At 44.2% G+C, this 16,779-nt stretch overlaps 4 protein-coding genes across 6 annotated transcripts; 2 read left to right on the top strand and 2 right to left on the bottom strand.

Annotated features, from left to right (window-relative positions):
* Window positions 1-245: 245 nt before the first annotated feature.
* Window positions 246-2,795, top strand: LOC311028931 (uncharacterized protein). The gene is made up of 3 exons (XM_084033740.1): window positions 246-373; window positions 827-901; window positions 2,067-2,795. Exons 1-3 carry the CDS (start codon window positions 348-350, stop codon window positions 2,410-2,412), a joined length of 447 nt encoding a protein of 148 aa, XP_083889866.1. The 5' UTR covers window positions 246-347; the 3' UTR covers window positions 2,413-2,795.
* Window positions 2,796-2,936: 141 nt separating this feature from the next.
* pdx1 (pancreatic and duodenal homeobox 1) lies at window positions 2,937-7,850 on the top strand. 2 transcript variants are annotated; one of them, XM_084033736.1, is made up of 3 exons: window positions 2,937-4,341; window positions 4,419-5,041; window positions 7,059-7,850. In XM_084033736.1, exons 2-3 carry the CDS (start codon window positions 4,645-4,647, stop codon window positions 7,445-7,447), a joined length of 786 nt encoding a protein of 261 aa, XP_083889862.1. In that variant the 5' UTR covers window positions 2,937-4,341; window positions 4,419-4,644; the 3' UTR covers window positions 7,448-7,850. The 2 variants fall into 2 exon arrangements, with proteins under 2 accessions (XP_083889862.1, XP_083889861.1); XM_084033735.1 differs by having other exon boundaries at window positions 2,937-5,041.
* A 133-nt stretch (window positions 7,851-7,983) lies between these two features.
* urad (ureidoimidazoline (2-oxo-4-hydroxy-4-carboxy-5-) decarboxylase) lies at window positions 7,984-9,088 on the bottom strand. The gene is made up of 2 exons (XM_084033738.1): window positions 8,735-9,088; window positions 7,984-8,482 (listed from the first exon to the last, which is right to left on the bottom strand). The coding sequence occupies exons 1-2, from the start codon at window positions 8,907-8,909 to the stop codon at window positions 8,133-8,135; spliced, it is 525 nt and encodes a 174-aa protein (XP_083889864.1). The 5' UTR covers window positions 8,910-9,088; the 3' UTR covers window positions 7,984-8,132.
* A 388-nt stretch (window positions 9,089-9,476) lies between these two features.
* LOC311028915 (receptor-type tyrosine-protein kinase FLT3-like) lies at window positions 9,477-16,721 on the bottom strand. Of its 2 annotated transcripts, none has more exons than XM_084033717.1 (24): window positions 16,618-16,721; window positions 16,166-16,248; window positions 15,479-15,618; window positions 15,270-15,394; window positions 15,059-15,170; window positions 14,812-14,969; window positions 14,460-14,641; window positions 14,235-14,373; window positions 13,974-14,151; window positions 13,778-13,878; window positions 13,572-13,686; window positions 13,288-13,496; window positions 13,086-13,198; window positions 12,868-13,000; window positions 12,388-12,492; window positions 12,199-12,309; window positions 11,963-12,119; window positions 11,736-11,848; window positions 11,526-11,647; window positions 11,135-11,257; window positions 10,940-11,051; window positions 10,763-10,862; window positions 10,231-10,336; window positions 9,477-10,152 (listed from the first exon to the last, which is right to left on the bottom strand). In XM_084033717.1, the coding sequence occupies exons 1-24, from the start codon at window positions 16,643-16,645 to the stop codon at window positions 9,943-9,945; spliced, it is 3,075 nt and encodes a 1,024-aa protein (XP_083889843.1). In that variant the 5' UTR covers window positions 16,646-16,721; the 3' UTR covers window positions 9,477-9,942. The 2 variants fall into 2 exon arrangements, with proteins under 2 accessions (XP_083889843.1, XP_083889844.1); XM_084033718.1 differs by having other exon boundaries at window positions 13,288-13,493.
* Window positions 16,722-16,779: the final 58 nt, after the last annotated feature.

Genomic DNA, 16,779 nt, shown 5'->3' with positions numbered 1-16,779 from the left:
TCGCTATGCATTTATAAGAAACATTAAAAAGTGACGAGCCTGTTTTGAAAATGTAGACAAGAAAGTACAGAAATGTGTTTTAAAATTAAAAGTAAAATATGTCAGAAAAATAAATACTCAAGTAAAGTACAGATATCTAAAAAAAAATCCGCTTTGATTCATAAAATAATTTACCAAAAAAATAAAAAAAATAAAACGATCAGGAGTTATTAAGGGCAGCTAGAATCGCGGGGTCCTTGGCTGAAGGACCCCGCGGAGAAGTAAACAAAAAAAAGATGTACGCTAGCGGTAATTAGCATACTCTCATCGATTCTGGTGGAATCCAGCGTACAATTGATGACGACGCGATGTCCGAGGATAATGAACTGGAGAAGTATGTAAATATTTTATCAGTTTGTTCTCAATCAACGTGTGGCGTTTACAGCTGCTAGTTTCCAGCTGCTAGTTTTCAGCTAAAAAAAGCGTAACGCCCCTCTCCTTATTAGAGTAGGTGGGGAGAGTAGGAGACACTTCGGTTGTGTTTACTGTGTTATAAGAAGAGTAAGCCCCTTCCGCCATTGCAGCTGTCGTTAGCTGTCAGTGCTGCGGTTTAAAGGTCGGCTAAACGAGCCGAGTCTCCTCTGGCGCGACTCCGCTGATTCAGCAGCTCGGGTCAAACCAGGACGCTGCTGCCGCCGCTTGTCCTCTTCATTCACTCACTAGTGATTCACTTTCTCCTCCAGTCCTGCAGCATCACTCTTGTTTCCCCCATCCTCTTCACTTAATTAAATCACGCTTCACCCTCTCTCTCCGTCACGTGACTCACTGCTGCCCGTATCTGTTGCAGGAGAGCTGTGGAGGAGCTCCTGAAGGAGACGGACCGGGCTCGGGTGAGGGCAGAGACCATGGGCCCTGCAGGATGGTGAGCACTGTGTTTGATATGTGGGCATGTGATTGCTGCTCATCTGCTTAGTGGTACACGTTTAGTATGCTGTATTCTCAATAAGCTGGTGTTGTGTGCTGCAGCTGCTCCACCAAAATGTGTTACTGACAGGGGTCGACCAATCATAGGTGCCGATATTCGGCATTAATATGGTTGTCGGTATCGGTCATTGTTTAAATCCATTTTAAAATGCACAGTCACTCCTCTCTGGTCTTCAGACTACCTGATTTGTTAAGGCGCACTCACACTAGGCCCAGTTGCTCCGTACTGTGCTGAAGTACGATTGGTCCCCCGAACCGGGCCTGAGCACGGTTACCTCTTGTACATACGCCATCACGATGTAATGTCCGAGTTGCCTACCCGTGCTTGTGCTGGTGCATGAGCAACTGTACCGTGCCGAAGCACACCTCCTCCAACCGGGCCTGAGCACGGTTACCTCTTGTACATTCGTCATCACGTCGTTATGTCCACGTTGCCTAGCGTGCTTGTGCATGAGCAACTGTACCGTGCTGAAGCACACCTCCAAGGCCGAGGAAGTGTACTGTGCTTTAGCTCAGTAGGGAGCACTCACACTAGCCAAACAAACCGAACTTTGGGGCTCAAACGTGCTTGGGCACAGTAGGGAGTAAGTAACGAGCCTGTTTTGAAAATGTAAAGACAAGAAAGTACAGAAATGTGTTTTAAAATTAAAAGTAAAATATGGGCATGGTGCTGATTGTGTGAGTGCGCCCTTAGATAGTTCAGTCAACGATGAAGGCTACTGTCCCACAGACTGCCAGGAGGAGGTATTTTCACGTAAAAAAGCTGCAATCACACACTTGACAACACAAATACTTTTAGAAATATCATCAAGTAAAACTTTAAAGTCCCCGTTAATTCCAGTGATTTTTTTGGTACCCATTCAGAGTTCATAGAATCATATTTTATTTTTAAATTCAGTTCATTTGTCCTGTACTATATGCTGTGTGTTTGAATGTATGTATGTATGTATGTATGTATGTATGTATGTGTGTATGTATGTATGTATGAAATAGACATAAATAATTCAAATACAATTCTGGTGGAAAATATAGTGAATCCGTTATGTATTTGTTGGAATAAAAGCAGTCAACTTATAATATGTAAATGTAATTATGGCCTGTAGGTTGAAGTGCCCCAAGAGCACCAACAAGCGCTTCCTCCTCAACACCCTGCGCTCCACCGGCCTGCAGCGGCACAGCGGCGAGTCCAGAGACGGACGCTCCTCCTCGGGGGGCCGTCTGCGGAGCAGCTCCCCGGACAGAAGCCGCGAGCGCAGCAGAACGCCTCCCAGACATCGCAGGAGTAGCGGAGGCCACGCGGACCATAAAGATCATCACAGGGACAGCTGCAATAACAAAGATAAGAAGCAGGACAGAGACAAAGAGAGGAGTCACAGGCACAAAGACAACAGAGATCGGAGACATGGGAGGGACGGCCAGAACAGAGACAAAGACAGACTTCACGAATAAAGACTTCTGTCAGGGGGGGGTGGACATGGATTTTTACACAGGCCCCTCACTGTCCAGGGATGGACACTCGTGAAACTGCTCCCCGACCAGCCAACACACCTCACAGAACTACCGGCAGACCTGTTTTATTATATAACATTCTTACGTTTCACTTTTGAATTTACAACCACTTTTATTAAAATCCCTTAAATTACGCATAAAGCCTGTTTTTTTTAAATACAGATTTTCCACTTAAATTGGAGAATAAACTGGCCTTTACAGCCCAGGATGTCAGGAGGACTTTTCATGGAACTTCCCTTTAACATGACTCACAGTTTGCAGTGATTTTTTTTAGTTTCACCTCCGTTGGCTCAGCTTTGATTTCAATTATAATGTCATTACCATTCTTCTGTCATTATTCACCCACTCATAATATTTACACAAGCCATGCTGCTGTCGCCACTGGGTAAGCATATTTTATCGCGTGTCCAACTTTTTTGGACATGTATATAAGGGCCCGGTGGCTATCAGAAACGGTTTTGTTTGCCGAAGGAGAAAAAAAACAACAAACCCTGACACTCCTGCATGTGTCCTCGTGGGACATGTTGGCTCCAGCAGTGAGTTAGTAGTAATTCATGAAGGCTGCGATAACGACAGAAACGTATACTAATAATCCAGTGATTAAACTCGCGTACGTGTGGTATTTCCACGTGTTTTTAGTCGGGTCACCGAGGTTTCAGCACAACAGATGGAAATGTGCTCAAGCGTTGAAAGTGTGGCTGTCTATATATTTTCCCATCCATTTGACCTGTCTCACTCTCTCTCTCTGTGTGTGTGTTAGCTTACACTCTTACACACCTACAATGTTCTGGCAGCTGTCATTCTTTTTGGTCACATCTTTTTATATCTAAATTTAAGATGCTCCTCGCTTGAGCCATTATGCCCCAAGTCTGTGTCTGGGAAGTCATCTAAAATGCGTTTAACGCCCCTCATGCTTCATAAATCACGTTGTCCATCTCCACCATCGTAGGGAATAGCTTGGCTTAACTGTTTCCTTCCTCTTTGAAACAATGTTCAAATATAAACACCATTAAGCCATAGCACAGGCTGGTGATTTGTATAGAATTGGTTTACTTGAACTTTATTGCATCGCTGAGTGCCCCATTAAGATACTGTGGAAAGTGCCATAATTGCTTTTGAAGAACTCAGTGCAAATAGACGGTTGATAGACGCTATCACGGTAAAAGCCCCGTCGCCCTGCAGGCCCACGGTTTTTTTTTTTTTTTTTACACGAGAAATAGGTAAATCACGCGCGAGCACGTGGCAGAGAGGCTCAAAATGTGAGCTCCGCGCGCACGCCGCTTAATTGAGTCCCGCGTCACTCACTCCAACCCTAATTGGCTGTTGTTTAATGGGGCGCGCGCGCCACCTGCTAAAGGGCTTAATGGCCAGCACACACGGGGGAGAGTGTTTGTCACCGCCGAGGGCCCTCCACGCGGGGACCCGTGGGGGCCACGCGCGCTAAATTGTGTTAAATGATGCATTTGCAGAAGTATAATGGGTACACGTTAAAAGTCACAAACGGTGGAGACAGAAAATAGAAAAAAAAAGGTTGTGGAAACAGACGGTGTTTGAGCTTTTCATCCCGAGTTTCCAAGCCAACTGTCTCCATCCGGGTCTCTTATCTGGCAGGTCAACCAATGTTTGCGCCCATACATCGATTTATCAGCTGCAGAGTGCAGACGGGAGATGTGTGCATATAAATGGTGCATGCCACATTGTTTGATGACGATATGTCGTGCAAGAGAAACACGTTTCTGTCTTCGGCTCCAGATCATTAGGAACTTCTAAACGTGATTCCTGCAGAGGCAGGGTCTCCGCGGATCCACCTGTCCGCTGTCTGCCGCTGCTCTGGGGGCGCAAACACAGGTGCGCCAGGTAAACCTCGCGGTATTTACAGAGCGGCATTGATTTACGCGCTCGCGTCCATTCTGTTCAATTTGCTGAGAAAAAAAAACTCCCCACAGGCTGCAGAGAGACCGTCCTGGAAAACCTGAGGGCCATAGGTCCGCAAACATCGAAACCAATGGCTTCGGTGCTGCGGTGTCACATGGTGGCGGAGTGGTGACACACCTGCGTGGAGCCGCGAGGGGCCTCGCAGTTGCGCCAGAGACAGGTGTAGAGCAGGAGGTCCACGCCGAGGCAGGGCGCTGGTTTATAAAAGACGGTACATGTGCGGGTTCCTCGGAAGCCATGAATCGGGAAGATCAATACTATCCGTCCCAGGTGTTCAAAGACTCCTGTGCCTACCAGAGACCACAGGGAGGGGAGGACTACAGCCACAGCCCGCCGCCTTGCCTCTACATGAGCCGGCAGGTGCACTCCGTCTACACGCCGCCGTCCATGGGCGCCTTGGAGCAGGCCAGCCTCGCTGACATCGCCCCCTCTTACACGCTCCCCATGCAGGAGGATCCAGGTGTGCCTCAGCTCCACCATCCCCAGGTGCTCCAGCAGCAGCAGCAGCAGCAGCAGCAGCCTCTCCAGCCGGCTGCAGGCTACGGAGACGCGGGGGAGCAGAGATATCACCTCCCCTTCCCCTGGATGAAAACCACCAAATCTCACTCGCACACCTGGAAGGGACAGTGGGCAGGTAATTCTCACACAGCAGCATTGGTGTTTAAGAATATAGCAAAGCAGACATGAGTCCTCAGCTTATTTCCAAACCTCCAGATAGGCTGAGCTTTGTTTACCACGTTGCTCTGTAGTCATAGCACTAACAGGCGAGTTTCATGACTCTTTCAGGAGCCCGTAATGACATCACGCTCCCAACAATATGATCCTGGGTGTTTCAGTTTACCTTGTCAGTCAACGTGTAGAAAGGCTTTTATCAGGGCTTATCGTCACCAAAATAAGGCTTTTTTCTTCATACAAAGCGTATTCTTAAAGCATCAATAGGCCGTTAAAGCGAGTTTGATTGGAGATAAAAATACAAAACAGAAAAACACTTTGAAGTTAACAAAGAATTGTCCGATTTTTGCCAAATATTCGACTTTAAATATAATTACTGAATCATTTAATTTAGTGTTTCCTTTTTCACTTATTTTGATTTGACTACATATTAACTTTAAATGTTGGCCTTTTATACCACATATAGTTTTGTTATTAGCGTTTTCTCCGGAGAACAAAGTTTCTTCAGCTAAAATACATGAAACCTATATGAATTTCTCAGACTTTTCTCTTCAGAGAATCACAAGAAACATTATTCTGCTTGATATAAGATTTTTTTTACGTCGTTGATTCACACCTGTGGCATTGTGGCCTACTTTTGGTTTATTTTACGCACAGTTGTTGTGGTTGTTAATTATAGTGAAGATATGTCAGTGAATTATATATGGTTTTAAACGTTTTGGTTTAAATTGCATAATTCCAATTAATTAAAGTTTTGAAAAGTTTTATTTTAAAGCGGTAGGAAAACGTTTTAAGTGGCAGGCTGAGCGATTATAGGCTTAAAGGCATAAATACCGTCAATAGCTTGAATTTACAGAAAATAACTAACTATGATATAAATATAGTTAAACATCTTATTTTGTCGGTCTAAGTTTAACTTTCAATTTCAATTAACAAAAACATTGAGGAGAAACATAATGATTCATTGTCATGTGCACTTGTCTTGCCAGACTATATTGATTTTATATTATGTATTATATTGATTAACGTCCAGGTAATAAAAAATAAATTAAAATAAAGTGCACAATTTTAAAGCAACTGATGCATAACTAAAAGACTGCAAACATGTAGACTTAGCCTACATTTATTTTGTTTCTAGAATGATTTATTTATTTTATTTTGCATGACTTTCTTGATTTGGATTTTTGATTATTTGATGAAATCTTGAACTTTTGAAATTGAACTGATAACATTTTTGAATTTTTTATTTATTAATATTAAGTTAATTCCTGAACCCGAGTGGTGGTCAGGGGAAAAAACTCACTGTGTGAAAGTCTCAGTGACTAAACCACATTAAAATGATCTCACAAAGTTATACTAATATTTGTAATATATAATCACGTTTCTATTTTAAACGTGAATCACCACAGAGCCTATACACAGCTGGGTGAATAGTATATATTTGTTACAGTTAAAGAAAACTATAATCTCTTTATATTTTTGGTAAATTATTCTCTCCAGAATAATTTAATTTCCAGTTTTAGCGTCCCGTCGCTGTTTCAACTGTTTGAATGTTCGACTCGCAGCGAGGGAATTACTCTTATTTTGTGGGTGAAATCACGAGTAGGCTAATTGTAATTCCTGGTAACATTACAAGTGAATAAATGTTTGTTTTGCTATCAGAAGACAAATATGCACTGTGGTTTCTACACAGGTGCTCGCTGGAGAGGTCAAAATCTCACCCACGTGCACATTTAATAAACTCTCTATAATACAGTTATCCCCAGTCGAATACATAATATAAATTGAATGCATTTACAACTGCAATGCTTGATATTTAACGACGCTAATAAACCTTCAAATGCCTTTGATATATGACCTTCACTGCCTTCTTATTGATTGGAGAGGACTACATTTCTGACCTGCTTATTCGTAAAACTTGAAAGTAGAAGTAGAAGGTTACTGCTGGAATAGTACCCTGAACCTCTGCTTGTCTCCAGGGCCGTACGTCATCGCGGAATCGGAGGAAAACAAACGCACGAGGACGGCGTACACGCGCGCCCAGCTGCTGGAGCTCGAGAAGGAGTTCCTGTTCAACCGCTACATCTCGAGGCCGCGGCGCGTGGAGCTGGCGCTGACCCTGAGCCTCACCGAGCGCCACATCAAGATCTGGTTCCAGAACCGGCGCATGAAGTGGAAGAAGGAGGAGGACCGGAGGAGGTCGAGGGGCGGCGAGCCGGACCAGGACTCTTCCATCACCTCCGGGGACCCGGGGGAGGCCGCGGGAGGGGTCACCTCCACGAACGGACCCCAGACCGCGTCGCCTCCCGTCTCCCCGCTGCAGCACGGCCACTCCCTCACCGCGCCCGGGTCCAGAGAGCCCGCATAGACCCGGCAGCAGCTTCTCAAGACTTTGGGTTTTAAACTCAACGTGCATCCAGACTTTTAAATCCACATTTGAAAGCAATCCCGTTTGAGAGGAATGCTGTAAGATTCATGATTAGGGCGAGAATAGAGAGTGACTCCTATTGGCCTAAGTTTCACTTCAACTTAATGTAATTTAAATAAAGTGCTTATTTTCCAGGGACCCACTAGAACTGTCTCCAGGACCCCCCGAGCCCCCCTCGTTGGATACCACGGTCTCTTACTGCACTTCGTCGTACATGCGTTGAGATGTTTGGCCACCAGATGGCGTCCTGGGACTACCGAGTCACCCCAGGACCACCTGCTGGTCCCCCCTATTAGGCAGCAAGGTGGATTCAGTTACACAAACCGTCTAGGCATGTTTGACAGTGAGTACATTGTTTTTCCACCTCCACACATGTGAGTTGTACACATTTAAGTTTATGAATGTATATATAAATGTGTAATATGACTGTATTTGACATATTACTTGTATATAATGTTAATTCTTAAATTAGAATCTAGTGTTCACATATTTTATTGTTAAAAAAAAATGAATTGTACAGTATGATGCATAAGTGACACATTTGGAATAAAGCAACTATCACACAGCCGAGTGGCCATCTTTACATCCGGGTATTTAAACCACCATCATACCAGTTGTTAAGGGTTCATAACTTGTTGGGGGCGTCGGTGAGCACGAGACCTTCCAGACGCAGGCGGCAGATCTTCTTCACCTCCTGGACGCCTTGCGCCCTCTCCGCCGCGCGCTCGTTCCGAGAGCGCGCGGACAGCTGCCGTAAAATGGTCGCCTTGTCGTTCATCCGCGCGCAGATGACGAACGGGAAGCCGAAGCGCTCCTTGTACTCGTCGTTGAGGCGGGCCATGCGCGAGGCCTCCGCGGGACTCAGCGCGTCCATGCCGGCTCCGGCCTGCTCCTCGCGAGACTCCCGGGTCAAGGCGCCGCTCTCGAGGTCCCTGCCCGCGAGGTCAGGGTGGCACCTGAGGATCCCCTCCTTACCTGTAGGGATTATGTGTTAGATAATCACATTTCAGGGCCAAACAACTCCATCCGTCCATTATCTGTGACGTGTATTAAGGGTTGAGGAGGGGGGGGGCGACCACTCACATCGATTCAGAGTCATCGATTAACCCAACCTGCAGTTTTTTGGAATGTGGGGGGAAGTCATGCAAACTCCACCGAGCTGCAGTCTGAACCGAAAACCCCAAATACGCCAAAAAGAAGTGAACCAAATGTCTGTCTAAACCTCACCTGATTCTGGCAGAGCGTCGATGAATTCACCGATCGCAGCCTCCAAAGCAGTCAGGTTGAGAAAGGGACGCTCCGACCACACCGCGGCTGCTATAAGGGGACATTTCTCCACGACGTTGCCCAGAATATTCACAAAGTCCTCGTAGGGAAGCGCGTTGACCGTGGCGATGTCCATGTTCGTGCACGGGGACTCGGCAGTGGCGCAGGCTCGGGATGTTTACCTTTGCACAACTCTTCGATAGACAGGGGTTGACGCACTGTAGGACAGACAACACTCCCCATATCTGTTCTACTAGTTTAACAGGGTGTCTCCACAATTAGGTGGTTGGGCCTTTAAGTGCCAGTCGGAAGATCCTACTTCCCACTCGTCTATTACAGAAGCTGTCCTCCTGCATGCCTTGGTTAAAGGACTCGGGTGTCAACATTATCTCAGAGTTGCCCCACTCGTTTTTGCAATTTCATGTGTAATCCCCGAGTCGGCAAGTGGTGTTTTCCATTATTCAGATGTCACGTGAAGGCATCATTCTGTTCTATCCTCCCCCAGGAAGTGCTTCTATATGTCAGGTATGACATCAAGGTGATTGATTGTGCAGGAAAAGAAAAATGCTCTATGATTTTGGTTGAACTGTTAACAGATCAGTTATATATAACTGATTACATTGCAATCACTGGTTTTAACTACTATGAGACATTAGATACGGAGGAGACATCTTCTAAAAACATGTCAGAATGCACCAGAAAGTGGGAAATTGCATCTATTTTATTGCAAAATGTTCACATATCAAATGCTGCTGACACCCCTGGGTACAATGCTTAAACAAACACAAACAAATCAACATAATAAACAGTAATAACAAAGTAATAGCTGCTGATATAAGAGACCACAAAATATATATATATATATATACAAACCAAAAGTTTATCAGGTGCTTTGGAGGCCAAAAAAGAGAGCTTCATATCTTACATGTCTGTCTTCCTGAGAACATTTAGCTTCCTTTTATGAAACTATTTTCCATTTTTAGCTGCACGATAAAAAGTAGAAAACACTGTATTTACAAACATGTCATAGTGAGAATATAATTGCCATATCATTTAAATCTTGTTACAATAATCTTATAGAATATAAAGCAGGTGCATTCTACTGTCACTCAGAATATTATTATGATAGAACAAAGACCTGTAAAAGGATCTATAGAGAGGTTTGGGGATCACTCTGTGACTGATGGCTTCTCCAGCTTCTCCTCGGCCGCCGCAGAGTCGCAGTCTTCTGCTTTGCCCTCTTCAGCTGCGTGGGCTGGACAGTAATCGTTGGCCGACTGCGTCTTGTCCTCGTTCTGCTTCGTCAAGGCGGAAATGTCCAGAATGGCCAGTGAGTTCTGGTAGTCGCCGGACGTCTGGTCAAGCACGTTATGGTAGAGCTGCAAAGAGGAACCATGTAAGACGTCCATCCGGCTGCAACAGGATAAAACTTCCAATATTTCTAATTTCTACAATACCTGCTCCTCTCTGTCAGTCAGCTGATCGCACATGAACGACACCACTTTGGAGAAACTTGGCCGGTCGCTGGGATCCAGATCCCAACACTTACACATCACCCCGTACCTGGAGGAGGAAGTCACGACATAGTTAAAGGTTTGTTTATAGTCTATAGTATACAAAAATGGACAAAAGTAAGAGTTCTGGATTCAAAATGCTACTTAAGTAAAAAATACAGTTAAGTACTAGCAGCAAAATGTACTTTAAAGTCCTAAACATATTGTTAATTGTCCCATTTCATAGTGTTATATGAATATATTGAATGCAAAACCTCTTTGTATTAAAGTAACTTTAGTTCTTAAATAACTAACTGCTGCTTGAAGACGTTGCCATTTATAAAAAAACATGTATTTAATGTGTCTCATACAGTCTTTGCTGCTGTTCTTTATAGTAATTCCTACTTTATGATTACACTATATATATATATATATATATATATATATATATATATATATATATATATTAATTAAAGATAAAGGAGATGACACTTACACAGAGTCGCTGGCGTAGTACGGACACTCCATCTTGAATCCTCCCTCAATCATCGAATAGAACGCGTGATCCACCTTCATGCCCGGGTACGGGGTCACACCTGAGAGACAGACGGATTAATAATTCCATATGAAATTAATTAATTTAAATGTGCTGCTGATGGGGAGTGCCGGCTACCGAGAGAGAAGATCTCCCACAGCAGAATGCCGTAAGCCCAGACGTCACTCTTCATGGTGTAGATGCCCTTGAAGGTGCTCTCTGGTGCCATCCACTTCACTGGCAAACGCACCTGCGGAGCCACAGAATGCAGTGAGAAGAGATGCAGAACACAGCAATCAATACATGCTTTATGATAAAAAAAAAGTATCTTACATTTCCTCTCACGACATAGTTGGAGTCGTTGTCGATGTCCCGGGCCAGTCCGAAGTCACCGATCTTCACCAGCCTGCCGTTCGTCACCAACACGTTTCTGGCTGCCAGGTCTCGGTGGATACACTGCAGACAGACGGGACACGTTACAGGGACACATTTATTCAAAGGGTGCAGTTTAGGGATGCAATTTACAATAATATGTTATTATCAATTAATTTGCAGATTTTTTTAGGCTATAAAATGTCATATAATACTGAAAAAAATCCCATAACAATTTCCAAAAGCCAAAGTGAATGTCTTCAAATAACCCCAAAAAACACAGAGAAGAAATGATGATAAATAACTCATCAAAGTAGTTTGAGTTCCACAGTGTGGACTTCCCTGTTCTTACATTCTTGGAGGAGAGGAACTCCATGCCTCTGGCCACTTGGAGGGAGAAGCTGAGGAGGTCATCAAAGGTCAGGGTTTGCCGATCCTCCATCAGATCGTCTGGGTCTTCGTAGAAAGCCGGGTCTGCAGATAAAATGGGACTTTTTTTGTAAAATCAGGGAACACATCGGTTTGCCAAACAATGCATTGCTCTGACTTCAGGTTGTTCCACCTTCAAAGCTGCCCATGTCATCAGGCATGATGGGGAGGAGGGCGATGTCCTCCTGCCCTCTGGTGGTAGAGCCGTACATCGGCACGTAATTGTCCACTGCTGTGTCGAGCTCTCTGAGAAAACACAACCAGGGTCATTTTTTACAAATACAGCTGCTTCTATACATACTTTTTAATCCACACTGGTTGCTAAACTATTCCCCTTCTTGCTCTTCCCATTGTTCTCACCCAGAACTTTTCCTGGGCTGCAGGTTGTGGTAGAGGCTGCTGAAGCGGTCCTTGTTGAAGGCGTCAGTCGCAGACTTGTGGTAGCGCTCTCTGTTCGTCTTCAGGTAGTTCAGTAGGTCTCCATAATGACAGTACTGGAAGATCAGGTATGTGGGCCCTGTACCGGGAAACAGATCACAATAAATCACAGCACCGCAGCAATTATCCAACCTGACGAAAGTCAGCTGTGACCGCACCTGAGCCGGTGCACGCCCCGAGCAGGTTGACGATGTTGGCATGGTGACCGATAAGAGTCAGCATCTTCAGCTCCGACATCAGAGCCTCCTTCTCCACCGTCTGGTGTTTTTCTGCGGCGTCAAACATCACGTCAGCTGCTGAAATGACCTCCATAACCATTTTGCATTGATATTCGTAAAAACGCTGACCTTTAAGCATCTTGACGGCCACCTGCTGTGAGACTCCCGGCTTGTTGATGCCGTAAGCGGTCGCCTGGACCACCATGCCAAAAGCCCCGGAGCCCAGCTCTGGACCTGAGGAGGACATGCAAAACCTCAACGAAATGAAGTGGAACTTTGTTGCCACATTATAGTGAAAACTTGTACATTATAGTACTTTTGAGGTGATTGTTGTTTACTTGAGTATTTTCCTCCATTCTAGCCTTCGTTTCAGGTTGAAATATGTTTTCATTTCTCTCCATGTGGCCTCTTATACTTATATACCCCTCTAAACTTCTCAGATGCTTCAGTTTAAATAACTCTTTAAGGCCCAAATAGGTAAAACTCCAAAATGTAATCTTCCTTCTTCTCCCTTACAATCCTTCAGATGAGTGTTTTTTACTTAAGTAAAGGATGAAAGTACGTCCTCCACCACTACTATCAGGTCTTCATGCTCGGTGCAGTGCCTACCCAGTTCCAGGTTCTCCCTGGGGAACTCCCATTTCGGGTCGTAGCCAAACTCCTTGAAGTTGATGTAGATGTAATCGTTGTCGTTGGGTCCGACCATCTGGATGACCTGCAGCTGGGGCTGATACTGGGGCTTCTGTTGGAAACACAGAGGGGGGCTGGCATCACGTCCTTGTGTGTGTGTGTGTGTGTGTGTGTGTGTGTCAAAGTGTAATACATACCTTCTTTTTGACATAGTACACGAGCAGCACGCTAACTGCCATCAAAGTCAGGAACAGAAGCAAAATGCCGACTTTCAGCATCAGCAGGTTGCCTCCATCGTTATTTGGATCACCTAAAAACAGCGGCGAAGGATTTCTTTTAAAATATAATGACATTACAATAAAAAAAAGTAGGATTTTGATGTGAAATCAATCGCACTACCTCTCAAGACCTGCTGTGATGCCGGGTAGTATATGGAGTATTGCGTTTGGCACCAGGAGCCCACCGAGTTCGTCAGGCAGAACCTTAAATGGTGTCCGTCCACCAGATCTCTGCTCAGAGAGCTCCGGATCGTCTTCTCACAGGAGACGTCGGAGTCCGTCTGAGAGGCTTCTGGGATCTCCTCCCACATAGAGTCTGTTTCACAGCTGCTGGGAGATAAAGAGTGGTGACTCAAGGTAATCTCACTGTGAGAGGTTTTTACGTCGGGGATGGAAGGAGCGTACCTGTCGTTGGACAAAGAACAAGACATCCAGGTAGAGTTTGCCGGCACAAGACTCACAGTCTCCATGACGAAGGTGTTATCGACGTTGTTAAACATGAATTTGAACTTCGGCGTGTCTGAAACAATAGGTGCACGATTAAAAAATATAATTGCAAATGTAAGTTTTAAATAATTGTGCAGAATACGCAGACAATACATCTCTCTTACCTACAACACACACTGATATCGTCTTTGTTTCTCTTTGTCCTCCGGCCTCCAGGTGTAATTTATAATCTCCTGATTTGAGGACATCACATAACTTCACAGTCCTGAGACGACAACGTGAAGCCACCAAAAAGTCAAACCTCATATCATGTGATTATAGTTTGTGTAGAAACCTTTTTAGCAGCTTCATGCAGCTAACCTGTGTTTTGTGACCCAGGAGTCCCTGATGCACGTAGTCCGGTTTTTATCGGGGGACTCCCAGGAACAGTGGCGGAGCTCGGGATGATGGGAAACGCTGGCCTGCAAACAGGAGCGGGAAGCATTCTGGGCCGGGATGATCCTGCTCTCATCCAGCTGGACGGACAGGAAACCCTCAGCTGAAGGCGACACAAGCGTGTTAAACATCAAAGAAGCATTAAAACAGTTGCAGAGAGAAAAATTAAATTTTTCTTCTACTCACCTTGGACATGAACGTCAACAGACTTTGTTTTGTTGTTTCCAGTCCTGCAGGTGTAAGTGCCGCTGTGATCCACGCCAACCGATTCGATGAACAGGTAGACCATCCGACTGTAGTCATGTCCGTCACTTTTAATGCAGATCTGGGCCAAAATCATGGTTCGTGAGTCGAGTGTTGGAAGATGAATGCGGTACAACATAATGGGAACATCAGTGGGAATCTCTTTACCTCCTTCTTGACTTCAGAGGAGCATGCTAATGTTGTGGCGTCCATCGTTTTGCCGCCTTTCTCCCACACGTGTAACAGTTTCCCGCCCCGATGTTGTACCCGGCAGCGAAGAAGTAAAGGCTGACCGGGGCTCACGGTCACATTATAATCCTCGACACCTTTCATCAAGTCACTATCTAGATCTGAAACACAACAAGTCAATTCCTTTAATATTGCTGTGATTAATAAGAGGCTGTAAACTGCTTACATTTCGACCTTTCCAGGCGTTGAAATGAGCTTCCGTCTGTGATCATTTATGTGTATAAATCATCTGTGGGATGTATTTAATGCATTTGTCGACATATTGAATTACCGTAGTCATACAGTTGGGAGCATTCCTGTCCTTCGGCGTTGGTGGCACAGCACATCACTCCACTCTCAATATATTCCTTACTGGATATACTGTTATTTGCATTTACGCTGTTTGCATCAGCATTTGTCCCGTCATCGAATGTGTTTAAAAAAGGATGGCTGTACAGAAAATTACACTATTATTAGATGTGTTTTTAAAGTTAGTGTTAGTAGAATTGTGCATACAAATATACTAGATAACAGCTTACCTCAACCACTTTATTGTGGGCTTTGGGCATCCCTCAGAGATGCACCTAAAATAAGGGGAACGCCATTTGACATCCACTCCGTCCAGTGTCAACTGTGGTTTTGTGGGACGTTCTAGAAAAAAACAACAACAATGCATGAGCATCAAACAGTCATGTGCTTGCTTGCTGTCTTGAGGCTTAGCGTTGTCGTAGAGACAGAAGTGTCACTCACTCATCACTACGTGCAGAGAAACAGTTATGGAGGACCTGGTTCCGTTACTGGTTTCACAGTTCAGGGTGTACTCCCCTGAATCGGCCTCAGAAAGCGGCGGTATGATCATGGAGCGACTCCCATTTCTGACGAGGTTTAAGAAAAGTTTGATAATAAAAAAAAGGGGAAACAGACCCTAAATACACACACACATGTTGACATTGACTTACACTGTGAGTATTGGGTCCGTTCCTCGGATCAAGCTGCAAACAGGGTACTCAGGGAAGTGGTCCAGGGAGATGATGAGTCTTTTACCGACACACACCTCCACAGATGCATTCACATAGTCAGCCGTCTCAAAGCACGCCACCTGAAAGGCGACGCCATTTAATTATCTTGCATTTACCTGCATTTTTGTGTAACTGAATAGCTGACTTTTGACTTTTTGATGCCTGAGATTAAATTCAAAATGATCCACAGGTCCAAGCAAACCAAACTAAATGGAATTATGCTTTTACTGCATGTCAAATCTAATATGTATGACAAGTTGTCTTCTGTCTGCTTGTTTACATCTGTTTACAGTGATGAGCAGAAATAAAACCAGTTGATTGAGTCAACTTTGTGCCATTTCCGTCACTGATGTTTCACAACCTGTTGTTGCTCTGCAGTTTGGTTTTTCAGTTTCTAAGTAAATCCATATCACATAATCTAAAAACACATTTTTTTTTAATCTGCTAATATAGTTTTATATACAACATAGGGTACTCAAAATGTAAATCATAACAATAATTCACATGTATGTCCCACCCTTCATATTGCCTGTATATTTATGGAGCTTACCAGAGAACAGCAGTTTCACTTTACTCAATAATGTCTCAGAAATATAGAGAAAAACAAGTATGTGTATGTATAACTACCTCATGACTGGGCACACAGGCCTGATTCCGCACCGCCGCACCATCGGAGCAGTGCAAGTAGACAACACACAGCAGAAAGATAGCTAGAAAGACAGAAATGTAGCTTTATTTCAAAGCAATTTAAAAACAAGACGGTCATTTTAAAGAAAGATTTACATGAAAAGAAATCATAAAAACAAGAAACTAATATAAGGATAAGCTCATTTCATAGTTAAGACCTTATGGTGGTTTAATATATTGGTTATAGATTTGCACTATATTTTTCATATGCATTTTTAAAGGTCCCCTACTGTATTACTGATCATAATTAAACATTTGGTTCTGAGGGAGACAAACCAGTGTATTAATATGCAATATAAAAAGATATTACCACCTTTAAAAAAAAAAAATTAGGCTAAATTTATTATTATTTTGTTTGCCTGCAGAACAGAGACTGAAGTGGTCTGACTCACCCGCAATCATATTTCTCTGCCTCCGCATTGATGCTTGCTGTCTTTCGGTGTCACATACTCAAAAAGGTGATTACCGGGTCAGACAGCGGAACTTTGATGTAGAAAATATGCGTGCGAGGACCTTTTAAACGGAGGAAGTATTACTTGAACGATGACGGTTTC

Source organism: Eutrigla gurnardus (genome assembly GCF_963514095.1).
Source record: "Eutrigla gurnardus genome assembly, chromosome: 18".
NCBI lineage: Eukaryota > Metazoa > Chordata > Actinopteri > Perciformes > Triglidae > Eutrigla > Eutrigla gurnardus.
Note: the sequence above shows the minus strand (reverse complement) of the source record. Positions and strands in the feature narration are given on the sequence as shown.